The sequence below is a fragment of the Notamacropus eugenii genome, chromosome 3, assembly GCF_028372415.1.
Source record: "Notamacropus eugenii isolate mMacEug1 chromosome 3, mMacEug1.pri_v2, whole genome shotgun sequence".
Lineage (NCBI taxonomy): Eukaryota > Metazoa > Chordata > Mammalia > Diprotodontia > Macropodidae > Notamacropus > Notamacropus eugenii.
Genome location: NC_092874.1, coordinates 215,510,553 through 215,530,807, shown reverse-complemented (window position 1 = coordinate 215,530,807; position 20,255 = coordinate 215,510,553). Strand labels below are relative to the sequence as shown.

The 20,255-nt window shown below is 37.4% G+C and overlaps 1 protein-coding gene across 4 annotated transcripts in view; it reads right to left on the bottom strand.

Annotated features, from left to right (window-relative positions):
• Nucleotides 1-20,255, bottom strand: part of DENND5B (DENN domain containing 5B) — a 174,336-nt gene that overhangs the window by 127,441 nt on the left and 26,640 nt on the right. For all 4 annotated transcript variants that reach the window (XM_072654371.1, XM_072654374.1, XM_072654375.1 and 1 more), the window contains exon 2: nt 4,209-4,318. In XM_072654371.1, the coding sequence (XP_072510472.1) occupies nt 4,209-4,318 (110 nt within the window). The remainder of the gene's footprint in view (nt 1-4,208; nt 4,319-20,255) is intronic.

The following is a 20,255-nucleotide window of genomic DNA, read 5'->3' as shown; positions in this document are numbered from 1 at the left end:
AAATCACTATTGGTTAGAGAGATGCAAATCAAAACAACTCTGAGGTACCACATCACACCTATAAGATTGGCAAACATGACAGAACAAGAAAATGATAAATGCTGGAGAGGATGTGGGAGAGTTGGAACACTAATTCATTGTTGGTGGAGCTGTGAGCGCATCCAACCATTCTGGAGAGCAATTTGGAACTATGCCCAAAGGGCTACAAAAATGTGCATACCCTTTGACCCAGCAATATCGCTACTAGGACTATATCCCCAAGAGATCATAAAAATGGGAAAGGGTCCCACATGTACAAAAATATTTATAGCAGCACTCTATGTAGTTGCCAAAAACTGGAAGTCAGGGGGATGTCCATCAATTGGGGAATGGCTGAATAAATTATGGTATATGAATGTAATGGAGTACTATTGTGCCATAAGAAATGATGAACAAGAAGACTTCAGAGAGGCCTGGAAGGACTTATATGACCTGATGCTGAGTGAAAGGAGCAGAACCAGGAGAACTTTATGCACAGCAACAACCACAGTGTGTGAGAGTTTTTTCTGGTAGACTTAGATTTTTGTAATAACACAAGAACTTCTGAAAAAAAAAAAAAATCCCAATGGTGGACCTCAAGGCAAAATGCCTTCCACACTCAGAGAGAGAAATATGGAAGTCACTCACATAATGTAGCAGATCATGTTTGTGTATGTGTACCTGTTTGTGTATCATGTTCTGATTTGTTATACGGATTCTTTCATTTATCTTAGTCTGACTACATAGCATGACTATAGTGAAAATATACTCAATAGGAAAGTATATGTAGAATCTATACAGAATTGTATGCAGTCGTGGGGAGGGAGGGAGGTAAAGGGGGGTGGGTGGGGAGGGATAAAATCGCAATTGTATGGCAGTGATTGTTAAACATTAAAAAAATAAAAAAAAAAAAACAAAAAAAAAAACCTTATTAACCTTGTTATTTGAATGCAATTTTTATTGTATTATAAAGTTCTTATGCCCTGAATCTTGGTCAATTTTTGTAAAGGTGCCACGACTAAATGAGAAATATGTAAATTTTCTGTTGCTCTTTGAGAACTAGAGATCTGTCATGTCTAATTTTTCTGATGTTCTAATTCAGGTCTCTCACTTCTTTCTTATGTTTTTTTGTTACAGTTATCTATGCCTGAAGGTGAAACACAGAGGTCCCCTATTATTAAAGTTTCACCCTTTTTATCCTTACAATTTGATTTTGTATTTAGATGCTACGTCATTCTGTGCATACATATTAAACATGGATTTGTTATTTTTGAAGCCCTTTAGCATCATGTGGCTCCTCTGCTTTTCTTTTTATTGCTTCTCTTTTCAATGTTGTCTTAGCTGAAATCATTATTACTACCTTCGCTTTTTAGTTCACCTTAAATATAATAGATTTTGTTTCCGTCGCTTATTTTACCTCTGTGAATCTTTATTTTTCAAGTTCCTTTTCACTTGAGTCTATCTCCTGCTCTAGTACCAAGGTGATTTTTTAAAATGTAGGTCTGACTTGTCACCATGTCCCCTTCAAAGAGCTCCAGCAGTTCCTTGTTGCCTCAAATGTAATCTCCTTTCGTTGGTATTTAATGTTCATTATAACCTGACCCCTTCTGACTTTTCTAACCTTCTTAAACTTCAGTCTCCTTCACACTCAATGATCCAATGTCACCTGCCTGCTTGCTGCTCCTCCCACTGACATTACATTTCCCATCTCTGTGCATTTGCCCTGGTTGCGTCTTCCATGCCTGAAAGCTCTGGCCCTTCACACTGCCCTCCTACTTTCCCTGGCTTTCTTTAAGACTTCCTTGTACAGTAGGCTTTCTGCCTTTCTCTTCCCAGCTTCTAGTGCTTATTTCTTTCAGATTACCTACATTTTTTCTCTCTCCCTCTCCTCTTCTCTTTCTCTGTGTACATACCCACATATATAGCTACACATGTGTATAAATACATACATACAGATATAGCTGATAGATACATCTTGTATATGCTTATTTATATGTTGTTTCCCCCATTAGAATGGATATTCCCTGAAGGCAGGGATTGGAGGGGTTTTTTTTGCTTTTCTTTGTATCATCCATGCTTAGCACAGCGCCTAATATACTTAATAAATATTTTTTAACTGTCGAACAATTTCACCACTTCATTATAACCTACTAATTTTTTCATCTCACCCTGTGTTTCAATCCTCCAAAGCTATTCTCTGTTTTCACTACAATAACCAGTTACTATAACCCTCCTAACTTTTCCTGGTCACTAGCACCCCTATTTGTACTTTACTCCTCTCAAAATTCTGATGCAGTAAGTATCCAGTTCAAATTTCTATATATATGTTGCTTAACACCATTGGAGAAAGTCACCCAACTGTATTTAGGCCCACTATAAATTTATATTATCCATTGTGACCTGTGTACTCACTGTTGCATGCTAATCAATGAACTCTTCCTTATTTCTCCAGAATGTTTCCTACAATCTTTGTTCCAAACCTTCTGTTCTCTCCTCAAACGACCTCTACCACTCCCAGCCTCCTGCTTGTCTGACCATTCTTGCTCTGTCTCTTTTGTAGGATATCATTCATGTATTGTCCCTATGCATGAACATGTTACAGTGTTTTGTTCTAAGCCCTCCTCTGTCTAACTCTCTCTCACTGATCTCATCAGTTCAGAAGGTTGGAGGTGGCTCTAATGCCAGTAATCTCTAAGTTCAAGTTCAATGATGGAATGAAATTAGGAACTCAAAAGTCACTGAACAAAAGGATTACTTTGCCATAACACAGCAGCAAGGACACAATGGCACTTAATTTCACTGTATGTTGCCCCCCCCCCCCATCTTTCTATGGAAATGTTTGATCATCAAGGCAATATATAGAGAAGGACATGGTGACTCTCATGGCCTTTAGTAATTCACTAAATCTGAGGGGCCTAAATTCCATGTATTTGGGACTTTTTTTTGAGGGGAGAAGGCAAGGCAATTGGGGTTATGTGACTTGCCCAAGGTCACACAGCTAGTAAGTGTCTGAGTTCGGATGTGAACTCAGGTCTTCCTGACTCTAGGGCTGGTACATTTATCTGTGGCTGTACGGGCTTTACCTGTCTTCAGGACCTAGCACAAAGCTTGGCATATAATCAGCACTTGCTAAATGCTTAATGAAATGAATTTCTTAATTCTAGTTCATGATAGCATCTATGTGTTGATTAACATAAATTCTTAAGAAATAACTTAGAAAATAATTAAAAAGGAAAGAAAAAAATAATTAAAAAGGTAAAATTGGATGTCCAGCAGACATCTTGAACTCAACATATCCAAAGGTGGACTCATTATCCGCTCCCCTAAACCCTCCAAACCTCTTCTACTTTTCCCATTACTGTAGAAGGCAACACCATCCTCCCAGTTTTTTGCTCACAAACCGAGGTGACATCCTTGACTCCTCCCAATTTCTCCCCACCCTCCACACTCCCGACATATCCAATTTGTTGCCAGACTCTATTGATTTCACCTTAGCAACACCTCTCAAATATGCCCCCTTCTCAGACTCATCATCTCACACCTGGAGTATAGCAAGAGCCTGCTATTTAGTCTGTCTGCCACAAGTCTCTCCCCATTCCAGTCCATCTTCCATTCAGATATCAAAGTGATTTTTCCTAAATCACATATCCAACCATGTTACTTCTCTACTCAATAAACTCCAATAGTTCCTTATCGCCTCTAGATCAATAAAATCTTTTGTTTGGCATTCAAAGCCCTTTATAACTTGGATCCCTCCTATTTTCTAGTCTTCTTATACCTTACACCCCTCCACGTACTTTTTGATCCAGTGACGCTGGCCTCCTGGCTGTGCCAGGAATAAGGCATTTCATCTCTTAGCTCTAGGCATCTTCTCTGTCCTCTGGAATATTCTTCTTCCTCATCTTCACATACTGCCTTCCCTGGCTTCCTTTACATTCCAACTAAACTCTCCCAACCCTTCTTAATTCCAGTGCCTTCCTTCTATTAAACATTTCTTACTTATCCTGTATATAGCTTGTTCCTATGTATTGGTTTACTTTTGCTTCCCCTATTGCATTGTGAGCTTCTTGAAGGCAGGGACTGTCTTTTGCTTCTTTTTCTATCCCTAGCACTTAGGACAGTGCCCGACCCATAGTAATCACTTGATAAATGTTTACTGACTGATTGATTGACAGAAGAAAAATACATACCATATTGACTGCATCTTGATCAAAGGGGTTCCATTCTACATTCTGAGGATAGTGAGCCAAAACTTTGGATTTGAAAGTTCTTCTCAAGGGACTTTGGTCGAAGTTTTCTCCTACGAAGAAACAAACAATTTTTTTTTTGTAAACAAGTAGAGGCTTTAAAAAACTTTGGCATTAGCTCTATTGAGATAGAGTTGTGTTAGCTATATGGACATTAGAAGTTTGTATTTAAGTGAAAAAATAACAACTTAAAAAATCCTGAAAAATTCAAATATCTAAAAATGTATTCAAGATGTAACACACATTGTCTTTTTTCAAGACTTTTTATAAACAAATCTATTGAATTTTAAAAATCATTAAAGAAATACTCTGAATTAATTATAAACTTGATATGTTTTCTCATTGTTCTGAACTCTTAGATTACAGACCCATAATACTACATCTAAGTTACAGATATGTAATACAACACAACAATAAAAGAAAGTGGTTTTCTTTAAGTTACTGCCTGGTATCATTATTGACAAATACTGCTGTTAAAAAAAATAAAAAGGAGGTTATGGGAATATTAACAAAGGAGTCATAAATGTTACTCCATCAATCCCTAGACTGAATAAATATATATCCAGAAGCCTATGGGCCTCAGAAAAGTGATCTGACCATAAAAACAGCATAGGTACAGGTAAATAAGCTGAAAGTCTGCCAGCATGAATCAGTAATATGGAAGAGGCCCTTGAAGCCTGTAGCAAGCTTTACCTAGGTACAGGAAAACAGGAGTGCTAAAGACAAGGAAGCTTTAAGGTAATCTGAAACCTGAAGCGCTCTGACCATTTTCACCAACATCCAGCCTGGGAGCCAGGGGCAGTGAGACCAGAACAGCCCATAGGTACTGGAAGTTCAAAGTGTATAGATGTGTGTGTGTTCATCCTTCGTTGCCAAAGAAGACCGTGCCATCAGAGAAATGATGACATGACTTACATTTCACTTTGTTTGTCACCAGCCTCACTCCTCCTCCAGGGCCATCTGAATCCAGTGACCAGATATTCATCAGGATGACTGGAGATGACCCAGGGTGAGGCCATTGGGGTTAAGTGACTTGCCCAAGGTCACACAGCTAGTGAGTGTCAAGTGTCTGAGGTGAGATTTGTACTCAGGTCCTCCTGACTCCTGCAGTGGTGCTCTATCCACTGTACCACCTAGCTGCCCTGGAAGTTCAAAGCACTTAGGATGGGAAAGCAGAAGGAGAGACCTGGAAACTATCAACATAAGTGAGCAAAGACAAAACAAAGGAAGGAGACTCCAGAAAACTCAAATCAGAACAAAAACAACCTGGCACACCATCCAAAAGTATGAAAGGAGATGGCACTTGGCCCTGGAAAAATGACCTAATTAAGAAACTGACAATAGAGAGAATAGTGAACAGAATGAAATGCAGAACACTAAGAATAAATATTATGGATCTGGAAATATCCAAGGGAGAAGCCCAGACAAACAGAGTAACCCAAAGACTAGCTATGATGGTGGAGTAACAGAAAGAAGAATAGCTGAGCTCCCCCCCACAACTACTCCACAAAGATTATTCTAGAAAATGTATCAGATCAAGCCCTGACTGGGAAATCAAAGAAAATAATCAGTGTCAGCTTTTTCAAGCCAAGTCAAGCCAAACATATGGAAGCAGAAAGAGATGTATGCTGACACTAGAGACAGGTATAGACAGACGTGGGCAAAAAGATTTTACATTTGATCCTAGAGCCAACGGAGTTTAATGAATGGGGAGAAGGGGTGTGATACTCTAAACTTAAAGAATTTTCTATATGGCTGAAAATGGCTGATTCTAATAGCCATTTAGAGAAATTCCAACCAGAGGCAAGCCCACAAGTCCATTGCTCAGATCCAAACAAAGGACAGGAACTTGCAGAACTCAGACCAAGAGGGCAGCAATCAAACTCTGCCCTGGATCAGACCATTTGGGGAGGACTGAAAGTCTGCAGGTTCCTAGCCTGAATTATCCCTGAGATTCTAATGAATGTGACACTCAGAAGCCCAATGAAGCAGCAGTTCAACCCAAAAGGACACAGTCTTTTTTTTTTTTAAAGGATGCAGTCTTAACCCCCATATTACAACCAAAAGTATGCAGAGCCCAGCACTAACTTAAAGTCTGAAGTCGGAAAGTAGGCTGGAAGGACAGGCAAACCAAAACAGAACCCCATCATAAAAAACTATTACAATGACACAAACAGGGAAAATTCTAAAATATCTATAAGCAAAGCCCCAAAGAAAACCACAGTTTGGGCATAAGTTCAACTAGGATCTCTGAAAGAGATGAAAAGACAAAAGTTAAAAATGGTATTATAAAGAAAATGAAAAGGCTAGAGAAAAATGGAAAAGAAGTGAGAGCTATATAAGAAAAAAACTAGAAAAGGAATTACTTGACACAAGAATAAAATCTTATTCAAGAAAAGATTTCCTGGAAAATTGGAATGGACCAAATAGAAAATGATGTTTCCATGAAATAAGAAATATTTTTTTAAAAGACAAAAGACTGAAAAGTATAATCCTTCAGGGGGAAAAATTGGTATTTAATGAAACAGAGAATTTTCAAGCATTTCTGATGAAAAGATCAGAGCTGAATAGTAATTTTCATTTTCAAATAAAAGACTCAAGAGCAGCACAAAAAGATAAACAGGAAAGAGAAATCATAAGGCATTTAATAAGGTTAAACTGCTTACATTGCTATGGGGAAGATGACACACGTAACTCCTAAGAACCTTTTTATTGCTCGGGCATTCAGAAGGAGTATACAACCCAATGCAACCAAGATTAGGAGGGAAGCAGAAAACTGGAAAAGAATCTTTGCACTACTGTCTCTGATAAAGGCCTCATTTCTAAAATGTATAGAGAACTGAGTCAAATTTGCAAAAATACAAGTCATTCTCCAACTGATAAATGGTCAAAAGATATGAACAGGAAATTTTCAGAGGAAGAAATTAAAGTTATCTACAGTCATATGAAAAAATTCTCCAAATCATTATTGATTAGAGAAATGTAAATCAAAACAACCCTGAGGTATCTCATCACACCTGTCAGACTGGCTAACATGACAAAGCAGAAAGATGATAAATGTTGGAGAAGATGTGGGAGAGCTGGAACACTAATTCATTGTTGGTGGAGCTGTGAGCTGATCCAACCATTCTAGAGATCAATTTGGAACTATGCCCAAAGGGCTACAAAAACATGCATGCCCAGCAATATTGTTTCTAGGACTGTGTCCCCAAGAGATCATAAAAATGGGAAAGGGTCCTACATGTACAAAAATACTTATAGCATTTCTCTTTGTGGTGGCCAAAAACTGGAAATCAAGAGGATGCCCATCAAATGGCAGAACAAGTTGTGGTATATGAAGGTAATGGAATACTATTGTGCTATAAGAAATGATGAACAGGAGGATTTCAGAGAGGCCTGGAAGGACTTTTATGAACTGATGCTGAGTGAAAGGAGCAGAACCAGGAGAATATTGTACACAGTAATAATCACAGTGTGCGAGGAATTTTTCTGGTAGACTTAGCACCTCACAGCAATGCAAGGATAAAACACTCCCAAAGGACTCTTGAGGCAAAATGCCATCCACATTCAGAGAAAGAACTATGGAATTGGATCACAGAATGAAGCAGACCATTTTCTTTTGTATTATGTTTTGTTTAGTTTTGCTTTATGATTTCTCCCATTCATTTTAATTCTTCCATGCAACATGACTAAGGTGAAAATGTGCTTAACAGGAATGTTATGTGTAGAACCCATATAAGATTGCATGCTATCTTGGGAAGGGAGAGTGGAAAGGAAGGGGAGAAAATTGAAAACTTATGGAAGTGATTGTTGAAAACTGAAAGCAAATAAATTAATTAAATTTAAAAAAAAAAAGAAATGATGAGCAGGCTGACTTCAGAAAAACCTGGAAAGACTTACATATACTGATGCTGAACATTGTACCCAGTAACAGCAACATCATACGATGATCAACTGTGATAGACTTAGGTCTTCTCAGCAATACAATGGTCCAAAACAATTCCAAAAGACTCATGATGGTAAATGCTATCCACATTCAAAGAATCATGGAGTCTGAATTCAAATTGAAGCACACTATTTTCACTTTTTTTGTTTTTTCTTTCTCATGGTTTTCCCTTTTGGATTCTTCTGATTATTCTTTCACAATATAACTAATAAGGAAATATGTTTATCAAGATTACACATGTAAAACCTATATCAAATTGCTTGCTGTCTTGGGGAAGGGAGAGGAAAGGGAAGGTGAGAGGTAAATTGGGAACTCAAAATCTTCAAAAATGAAATGTTGAAAACTATCTTTACGTGTAATTGGAAAACATAAAATAATATTAAGTGGGAAAAATGAAATTAATGTTAAGAAGGAAAAATAATCAAAGCTATCTATAATCACATGAAAAAATGCTCTAAATCACTTATGATTAGAGAAATGCAAATTAAAACATCTCTGAGATCCCATTGTACACCTATTAGATTGGCTAATAGGACAGAAAAAATAACAAATGTGGGAAAACTGGAACACTAATGTACTGTTTGTTGGTAGACAATCTGGAACTGCGTGCAAGGGACAAATAAAACTGTGCATAGCCTTTGATCCAGCAATACTACTACTAAGTCCATATCCCAAAGAGATCAAAATAAAAAGGGGGAAGGACCTACTGGTATAAAAATATTTATAGCAGTTCTTTTTGTGGTGGAAAAGAAATGGAAATTGAGGAAAGGATATTCATCTTAGCAATTAAAAGATCTGGAGCTGCTGATTATGGGGCATAAATGTTGAGAGAGGAGTCCAGCCCTCCCACACAACTACAGTGAACATCTCAAAAGGACCCCAGAGAGAGCTATGATAAAAGAAAACTGAAGAGAAAAAGTAAACTCTCCATCTAGTCAAGAACTGTACAAAAAATATGGCTAACAGTAAACAAAGTCTGGGTCAGAATCAAATGAAGTTGATAGAGAAAATCCATGGCAAGTAAGCCATCTCCCATAACTGCTCATAAATTCAAATAGCTTTCTGGACCAGATGGCCTTACTAGACAGTATACGCACCAGCGCCTCTGATAAAGGCCTCATTTCTCACATATATAGAGAACTGAATCAAATTTCTAAAAATAAGAACCATTCTCCAATTGATAAATGATCAAAGGATATAAAAAGGAAGTTTTCAGACAATGTAATCAAAGCTTTCTTTAGCCATATGAGAAAAGTGCTCTAAGTCATTATTGATCAGAGAAATACAAATTAAATAACTTTGAAGTGCTACCCCATACCTATCAGACTGGCTAATATGACAGGAAAGGAGAACATTGGAGGGGATGTGAGAAAACAGGGACACTAATGCACTGTTGGTAGAACTGTGAACTAACTGAACCATTCTGGAGAGCAATTTGGAACTATGCCCAAAGGGTTATAAAACCATCATACCCTTTGATCCAGCAATACTACTACCAGATCTATATCCAAAAGAGAAAAAAAAAAGGACCTATATTTACAAAAATATTTATAGCAGCTCTTTTCTGGTGGCAGATAACTGGAACTGAGGGGATGCCCATCAATTGGGGAATTGCTGACAAAATTGCTGTATATGATTGTGATGGAATATTATTGTGCTATAAAAATGATGAGCAGGATACTCTCAGAACTACCTGGACTTACATGAACTGATGTAAAGTAAAATGAGCAGACAAAGGAGAACCTGATACACAGTAATTGCAACATTGTATGATGATCAACTATGAATGATTTAGTTATTTTCAGCAATAAAATGATCCACACGAAATTGTATTTATGATGAAAAATGTTATCCATTCCCAGAAAAAGAACTGATGGAATCTGAATGCAGATCAAAGCACATTTTTTTTTTATGTTTCTTGGGTTTTTCTTTGGATGGGGGGATTTTCTTTCACAACATGACTAATATGGAAATATGTTTTGCATGACTGCATATATATAACCTATATAGCAAATTGCTTACTTTCTCAATAAGGACAAATGGGGGAGAGTATTTGGAACTCAAAATTAAAAAAAAAAACAAATGTAGAAAATTGTTTTTACATGTAATTGGTTGAAAAATAAAATATTAAATATACAATAATTTAAAAGTTAAGAAATTATTTTGCCCAATTACATGTAAAAAAATCTAATGGTTGAATATTTATAAGAATATAAAATACAAAACCTTAGAAAGAGAAATCCAACAGTACATAAAGTAACCCAACCTCCTGACCCACAGGACCAAAAGAATTTAAAGATAAATTCTATCAAATATTTAACAACTGACTCAATGTTATTTGAAAAAATAAGGAAAAAGGTAATCCTACCAAATTCCACCTACGAGATAAACATACTCATTACACCTAGACTAGGCATTTTATTACAATATATCCATACAAAATACAAGAAAACAGCTTGTATCATTATGGATATAATTTTTTTGCCATCAGAATGGCAAAAAAAAAAAAAGACAAAGAAAAAACAACTAAAGGGAGTATATTTCAAGAGAGATAAGTAAGTTTAACTCCCATTTTAAAAGAAGTATCAGTATGCTTAGAGATAGGAATGGAGAGTTGTGCTTTCAGAAATGAGGAGCTAACAGCTGAAATTAAAGTTAAAGGTTCGTTAGTTTGGCTGTGATCATTCTCATTGCTGATCCATTATGAATCATTGCTGTCTTTATTTTATTATTTGTTACATAGATAATAAATAGCATAATTACTCTGATATTTACTTAAGCAGAGGAGATGGGGGGATAAAGAAACACACTAACACTTATAGAGAGAAAGTTTCTCCAATTTATTAAATAATGTTTATTAAGGTAGAAGGCCTTGGAGTTCATTAACAAAAGGGAAAAAGGCTGAAAATTTTAGTAATTAAAAGCAGAAATGTTAGAAAATATCCCTTAAAAACTTCATAGTTTGGAAGAAAGATGATCATCCCACCTTGGTAATATGTAAAAGTTGATCCTAAATTGCTGCTTCATTACAAAAATCCATATAGTTTTCAAAAGAATCAAATACTTGTAATTAGCTTTTTCATTTTAAAAAATTGTATTTATTTTGAACTTAAATAAAACAAGCATTCCACAACATAGCAGAATAGAAAAAAAGATGATTGTACATGGAACTGCAATTTTTTTATGTACAACTTGCTATTCTTTTAAAATATATGATAAACTTATCATGTAAGTTTTTTTTCTTTTTTCCTTCCTCCCCCTCCCACACTAGGGATGGCTACCATTAGGCACAAATATAAATGTATATGCAAATATATATGTACAAATAAACACACAACCCTCTATACATCTGTTTATTGGTTCTTTTTTAGTCAGTATTTTATTTCTTCCCAGCTACATGTAAAAATAATTTGTAATATTCATTTTTAAAAGAGTTCTAAATTTTCTCCCTTCCTCCTTTCCCACCCCCAACCCACACTGACAAGGCAAGTAATTTGACATAGGTTATACATGTGTAGTCATCCAAAACATTTCCATAATAGTAATGCTATAAAAGAAAACCCAAGAAAAATAGTTTTAAAAAAAAGTATGTTTTAATCTGTATTCAGACACCATCAGTTCTTTCTCTGGGGATGGATAGCATTTTCCATCATAAGTCCTTCAGAGTTCTCTTGGATTGCTGTATTGCTGAGAATAGCTAAGTCATTCACAGTGGATCATCACACAATATTGCTGCTACTTTGTACACAGTACAATTCACTTTAGATCAACTCATGTAAGTCCAGATTTTGCTGAGAGCATCCTACCCATCATTTCTCATAACAAAATAGTATTCCATCATAATCACACACTACAATTTGTTTAGTCATTCCTCAAATGATGGGCAGCCCCTTAATTTCTAATTCTTTGCCCCCAGAAAAGAGCTTCTATAAATATTTTTGCACACATAGGTCCTTTTTCTTTTTTCTTTTTATCTCTATTTAGGATACAGACCTAGCAGTGGTATTGCTAGGTCAAAGGGTATGCATGGTTTTGGAGCCCTTTGGGTATAGTTCCAAATTGTCCTACAGAATGGTTGAATCAGTTCACAACTCCACTAACAATGCATTAATGTCTCATTTTTCCTACATCCCCTCCAATATTTTCTATTTACCTTTTTTGTCCTATTAACAATCTAATAGGTATAAGGTTGTACCTCAGAATTGTCTTAATTTGCATTTTTCCAACAGTACTGCATTAGAGTATTTTTTCATATGGCTCAGTTTTTTCTCTAGATGCAGAGATTGTTTTCCTTCATATGTCCTATGTAGTTACTTTGGGTATTTATAATAGTCAAACTGAGTTATTTACTCAAAGTTATTCTTAAAAACAATATCATTGTTACTGTTGTCCCCTTGGTTCTGCTCATTTCACTCTTCATTATTTCATGCAAGTCTATCCATTTTTCTAAGATCATCAAGCCCATTATTTCTGTTTTTCCTCATCATTTCTTATAGCAAATAGTATTCCATCACAATCATTCACCACAACTTGTTCAGTCATTCCCCAGTTGAGAGATATCCCCACAATTTTCAGTTTTTTGCTCCCACGAGAGAGCTGCTATAAATATTTTAGAACATAGAGATTTTTTTCCTTTTCCCCTAATCATCTTGGGGAAGTCTTCACATGCTTGAGGTAAACACCCCCCTAACTCACCAATGAGTCTGACACCCCTTGGTTATCCTCAACCTGGTCTGGCCAGTCTGCTGATATGGTTTACAGGGGTCTGACGCTGTACATGCTGCAGCTTCTTGGAGCCACAGGTGAGAGATGGGTAGAACAGGTGGACGCTAAAGGCAGAAAGCAGCCCTGAAAAGGGCTTGGCAGCCATCACACCAAAGGTACTGGTCCTCCGTGAACACACCCTATACCCCAAAACCTATGGTGCATCACAACTACTCAGTGGTGACGGAGCCACATTGATTAGTGATAAGGACATGATCCTAGAGAGATGAGTTGAACACTTCCATAGTGTTCTCAACAGACCATCAACAATCAATGTTGAGGCCACTGACCATTTATCTCAGGTTGAAGTCAATCCCTCCTTGGCTGAACTTCCAACTGAAGAAGAGGTTTTGAGGGTCATTAGGCTTCTTTCATGTGGCATAGCACCTGGTGCTGATTCTATTCCAACAGAGATTTTCCCACTGCTCATACAAAAGCTGACTGAAATTTTCCAGGTTATATGGTAAGAAAAGGTTATCTACCAGGAGTTCAAGGATGCCTCCATTGTTCATCTCTATAAAGGTAAAGGGAATAGATTGTCCTGCAACAATCATGGTGGGGGGGGTGAGGGGGGTGTCTCTCTTGGTCATTGCTGGCAGGAGTCTTGCTAGAGTCCTTTTTAATAGGCTGATCCTTCACCTGGAAGATGGTCATCTACCTGAGAGCCAGTGTGCCTTCAGAAAGAGCCAAGGAACAGCTGATATTGTGTTTGCTGCCCAACAACTCCAGAAGAAATGCCAGGAGCAGAAGAGAGGTCTGTATAAAACGTTTGTAGATCTGACCAAGGTCTTTGACACTGTTAGCCGTGAGGGCTTATGGAAAATTATGTCAACATTCGACTGCCCAGAGAAGTTCATCAGTATAGTACGTCAATTTCATGATGGCATGTTTGCCCGGGTTTTGGATAGTGAACAATGCTCTTGTGCCTTCCCGTCACAAATGGAGTGAAATAGGGCTGTGTGCTTACTCCCATGCTTTTTTAGCATGATGTTTTCAGCCATGCTGTCAAATGCTTTCAATGAGGATGAACATGGCATCAAGGTCAACTTCTGTACTGATGGTAAGTTCTTCAATTTGAAAAGGCTACAAGACAAGATCAAAGTAGAGGGAGGGTTGGTGCATGATTTTCTGTTTGTAGATGATTGTGAGCTCAATGCAGCCTCTGAAGCTGAGATGCAACAAAGTATGGATTAATTCTCTGCTGCCTGTGCTAATTTTGGCCTAATAATTAACACCAAGAAAACAAAGGTGCTCCATCAGCATCCACCACATCATCCATATGTGGAACCATCGGTTACAACAAATGGAGAAGTTTTGAATGCTGTGGTAAATTCCCTTACCAGGGATGTACACACTGACAATGAGGTTGACGCATGCATTGCCAGAGCTAGCTTAGTGTCTGGGAGGCTCCAAAGAAAAGTTTGAGAGAGAAGAGGTATTAGTCTGACTACCAAACTGAAGGTCTACAAAGCTGTTGCGCTGATCTCATTGTTGTATGCCTGTTGCATGTTTGGGTTTGGAGGGGAAGGTGGGAGGGAGAAACAATAAATGCTTGATAATTTAAAAAAAAAACAAATTAAGTTTATTTTATTTTTTACTTTTTGCAAGACAACTGGAGTTAAGTGACTTGCCCTGGGTCACACAGCTAGTAAGTGTCAAGTGTCTGAATTTGAATTCAGGTCCTCCTGATTCCAGGGTCAGTGCTCTATCCACTGTACCACCTAGCTGTCCCCATAAATTAAGTTTAATTTGAAAAATCATTCCAAGAAAGGATCCATAGGTTTCACCAGAAGATCTATGACATAAAAGGTTAAGAGTGTCTACTCTATGCTATCTTGCATCAACTGCCATAGATTCTATTATCTTCTCTATGCAAATATAATCTCTCTCTTTTCTACCAATATCATATGATCCACCACTCTTAAGCAGCTCAAACTGGATATACCAGAGGCATTTAAAATTCAACATGCCCAAAACAGAACTCATTATTTTCCTCCCACCCCCAACCTTCTCCTCTTCACAGCTTTCCTATGACTGTCAAGGGCCTCACTCTCCTCAGTGTTAGCCTTCACACCTCAGTTGCACACATCTCATAAATCTAATCTGTTGTCCAATCTTGTAATTTCTGTCTTGACAACATCTCTCATGTAAGTTCTCTTGACTCACACATCACCCAGTGAGGCCCTGACCACCTCTTGCTTGGACTACTACAGTGGACTTCTAATTGATCTCTCTATAGTAAGCTACCCCAAAATCCAATCTATCCTCCATTTAGCTGTCAAAATGATTTTCCTAAAGTCATGACCCCTCTACTCAGTAAACTCAAGGGACTATAACCTCTAGGATCAAATACAAACTCCTCTATTTTGCAATTAAAATCCTCCACAGCCTGGCTCATTTTCACTTTCCCAGTCTTCTTAGGCTTTACTCTTCTCCATGTAATCTACCAATAGTTACACCAGCTTAGTGTTACCAGAACACAATACTCCATTTCTCTATTCCATGTCTTTCCTTTGATTGTTCTCTATGCCCATAATGCTCTCCCTCCTCATCTTCATTTCCTTGCCTCCCTGGCTTCCTTTAAGACTCAACTTAAGGTGTATGTATTTAGTTATTTTCATATTATCTCCTCCCTTAGATTTGAGCTCCTTGAGGAAAGGCACAGTGTTTTCTCCCCTTTCTTTGTATCTCTAGCACTTGGTACAATGCCTGGCCTACAGCAAGCACTTAATAAATGCTTGGAGATTGATTTTGGGTGAAGTGTTGCTGTGTGATTTGAGACAAGGGTATGGTTGTGATTATTTTCCAAGTGCTCTCCTCATCACAAATCTGTAAGCTCAGTAGCATAAATATAATTATGCATATATTAAAAACAAGGAAAGAAGTTCAGAGGAGTCACACAAAGTGGCAGATTCACACTTTTAACACAGGCCTTCTGACTCCAAATTCAGTTCTTTCTGCTATATTACACTGATTCAAGTACAAGAAACTTAGTTTGCATCTGAGCAGAAATTTTCTGCAAAGTGATGTATTGAAATAAACTGAGTATACATCCAAAGTTTTGTTACGGAAGCAGGCTTGAATTTACACAATATAACAAAATAATACAGTCAAATCTTGCTTGGAATTGCAAGATTAACAACAGACCAACATGAAATCAGGAAGCTTCCTTCATATCACAAAAAAGACTAGCTTAGAACTAGACTGTACCAATAAGAGCTGACTGAATCCCAGGGATTTAAGAGGATTACAGGAAGAGCCTCACTTACTCCCTTCACCCCTCAAGTCAGGTATGGAACTGACTTATAGTCTTCCAAAGTATAAAACAAATAGTGACTGACCTCATTACAGTCTCTGGTACTAAATGCCCCAAAGTCAGGAAGATGGCAGAACTTCATTTTGGATACATTGGTTTGACTAGAGAAGCTTATATAATAGAAGCATGTTTGTCATTTTCCAGCTAAAACAATTGGGTAGAAGGATTTGTAAAAGATACACACACACACATCCCTAAGCTTTATAGATATGTTGTAATATGCTACTAACTTTGTGAACTTTATTTTGAATTAGATAATGTCACAGAATATAAATTACTAATGGGACCAAATTGTGTAATACCTATCATTAAAGTCTCTTTTAAAAAATAGATAAGCCAGTTAAGCTGTGTAGAAGAGATTTTGTTGTCAGCCTTCAAAACAAGCAAATGGACCAGATGGCCTCTTGCCATTCTGTGATTAGAAAACATGATAAATTTCAACCCTGAGTTCAATCATGAACAAAAGTGTACACATGTGCAGTGGGGGGGGGGGGGGGAGAGAGGAATGAGTGTTTGGAGAATAGAAATGCAAAGAATAAAAGGAGTGTTGAGTATTTTTACCCCTTTCCATTCTGCCTCTCATTTCAGTAAATGAAAAGAATAAAGCATGTCTACCCCCAAAGTACTCATAACAATGAGGGGGGGCTGTCATTTAACTCAGATTAGAAAACAGAAGAGGAATGTGATGGTGACTGAAAGAGAAAAAAGACTAGAGGTCTTCCACTCACCTAGGATAGGCACATGGCACTAGAAGAATCTATTCAAGGGTCATACTACCTTCACTTGAGAAGCGGATGAATTTGCTGTGTTAGAGATGTAGGACCACCATGAGGAAAATTAGGAAGAAAGAAGACAAGGACCGCAGATTTCCCTTTTAAGTGATAGGAGCATCAGCCAAGACTGGACTTTGGAGTGGGGAATGTGGAATGGGAAGATAGGGTGTCTCACCAGAGGAACCCTAATCTGCAAGATTAGGAGGCTACGACTATGACTCCTCTCCTAATTGGCCTAGCTCTGAGATCTTAATTAAATCAATCAATCAATACTTATTGACAAGCATTGTAATAGATGCAGGGAAATACAAAGACTAAAACAAAACAGCACTTATCCTCCAGGAATTTACATTTTATTAGAGAACATACACATAATAATAATGACAGTAGTTATTACTATGATTATCACAGCTACTTGCGTAGTGCTTACTGTATACCAGGCACTGTGTGAAGTGCCTCACAATTCTAATCTCTTCTGATCCTCCCAGCAACTCAGAGGGGTAGGTCCTATTATTACAACCATTTTCAGATGAAGAAACTGACAAACAGAGGTCATATAGCTAGTAAGTGTCTGAGAATAGACGTGAATTTAGGTCTTCCCGACTCCAGGTCCAGTGTTTGATCCACTGTACCCCCTAACTGTTCCTATATACAAAAAATATATGTTATTTTTGGTAGGGGGCACTAGAAGTTGGGGTATCAGAAGAGACCTTATGTATAAGGTAATGCTTGAGCTGTGTCATGAAGGAAACAAGGGTTTCTAAGAACAAAAGTGAGAAAAAGGCTATATTTTAAAGATGAAGGACAAGACAGAACAAAGGCAGAGTGGAGACGGAGGAATGATAAAAAGGCCACTTTGGCTGCAACAGGATGAGAAAAGGGGAAGGTTGTAAAGTTAGGCTGGGGCCAGGTTGTGAAGGGTTTAGATTCTAGACAGTTAATATTGGTTCTAGAGGCAATAGGGAGGTCCTGAAGTTAATGGCCAGACTACCAGTTAAGAAAAATGACTTTGGCAGCTATGTAGAAGACAGGTTGGAGAAGGGAAAAACTTGAGAACAGGAGACCAAATATTACTACTATTCAGGGAAGAGGCATTAAGACCTTACGCTGGGGTAGTGGTTCTGTGAGTAGGGACAAGGGGAGAGATGTGATAAAGGCTATGGAGGTGTAAATGACAAGATTTGGCAACTGGAAATTAAAAGCTTTGGATATGGGGGTTGATGTGCATGATGTGCATACCTTTTGATCCACCAATATCACTAGTAGGTCTGTATCCCAAAGAGATCAGAAAAAAAGGAAAAGGACCCATATGTACAAAAAATATTAATAGCAGCTGTTTTTGTAGTGGCAAAGTATTGGAAAATGAAGGGATACCCATCATTTGGGGAATTGCTGAACAAGTTGTGGCATATGGATGTAATGGAACACTACTGTTTTACAAGAAATGATGAGCAGGAGGACTTCAGAAAAACCTGGGAAGACTTACATGAACTGATGCTGAGTGAACTGAGCAGAACCAGGAGAACATTGTGCACAGCAAGAGCAACATTGTGCTGTGGTTAACTATGAGAGACTTAGCTCTTCTCACTGTATAGGGCTATCTTAAGAGTAGTCAAGATGTGCAGTGAATATAGCAATGGGCCTGGAGTCAGGAAGAACTGAGTTCAAATATGACAGTACACAATCCAAGATCGTTCCAAAGGACTGATGATGGAAAATGCTTACCACATCCAGAGAAAGAACTATGGAATCTAAATGTAGATTGAAGCACACTATCTTTGCCTTTTTTGCTGCTGGTTTTTCTTTTTTGTGGCTTTTCCTTTTTGTTCTGATTCTTCTTTCATAACATGACTAACATGGAAAGATGTTTACCATGATTATACATGTATAACCTATATCAGATTGCTTGCTGTCTTGGGGGAAAAAGGGAGGGCAGAAGGGAGAAAAATTTGGAACTAAAAATTTTAAAGACTACCTTTTGAAAACTATCTTTACATGTAATTGGGGAAAAAATACTATGAAGAAAAAAAAGAAAAGAAATGCTGAACAGGCACATTTCCAAAAAACCTGGAAAAACTTATATGAACTGATACTAAATGAAGTGAGCAGAAAGGGAGAACATTGTACATACTAACAGTAACATTGTGAGATGATCAACTATGATTGCTTAGCTCTTCTCAGCAATACACAATCCAAGACAATTCCAAAAGCCTTGTGATGCTAACCACATCCAGAGAAAGAACTGATGGTGTCTAAATGCAGATAAAAGCATACTATTTTCATTTTCTTGTGAACATGGTTTTTTACTTTTGTTCTTATTTCTTCTTTTACAACACGACTAATGTGGAAATATTTTTACATGATTTACATGAATCTCTATAACCTATATCAGATTATTTGTCATCTTTGTTTGGAAAGGGGGAGGGGGAAAAATTTTTAGCTTAAAATCTTTAAAACTGAATGTTAAAATTGTATTTATATTTAACTGGAAAAAAAATACTATTGAAATAAATAAGATGATAATTGGGTTGAAGAAGATTGCAAAAACATAGGGAAATGGTAGCATGGTGGACAGAAAGAGGGAAATTCAGAAGAGAGATAGGTTTGGGGATAAAGAAAATGAGGGGTTATTTTTGGACATGTTGAATTTGAGATGCCTATGGGACACCCATTTTGAGATGTCTAACATAGTTGGTGATGTGAGACTAGAGCTCAGGAGAGAGACTAGGGCTGGATAAAGATCTGGAAATAATTTGTATAGAAATAATCGAGATGGAGAGAAGGAAGACAGAGTCCTTTGGTACATCTGCAATTAGAGGACACTGCACAGATGATGAGCAGAGAAAAATGAGAAGCAGTCAGTCAAGCAGGAAGAGAACCGAGAGAGTATCATCACAAAAACCAAGAGAACATTAAATTCAGGAGGAAAAGGTGGTAACCAGTGTCAAATGCTGCAGAGAGGTCAAGAAATTTGAATATTGAAATTAGATTTGATAAAAGATAATAACTTTGGAGAGAGAAGTTTTAGTTAAGTGATGAGATCGGAAGCAATACTGTGGAGGATTTAGAAGTAATTAAGAGACTGAAAAAAGGTATATGCAAAAATAGAGTCAGCTTTTTGTATAAGTTTGACAAACAAGTAAGTGAGACACCAAGCAATAATTTGAAAGGGTAGTAGGATCTAGTGAGAT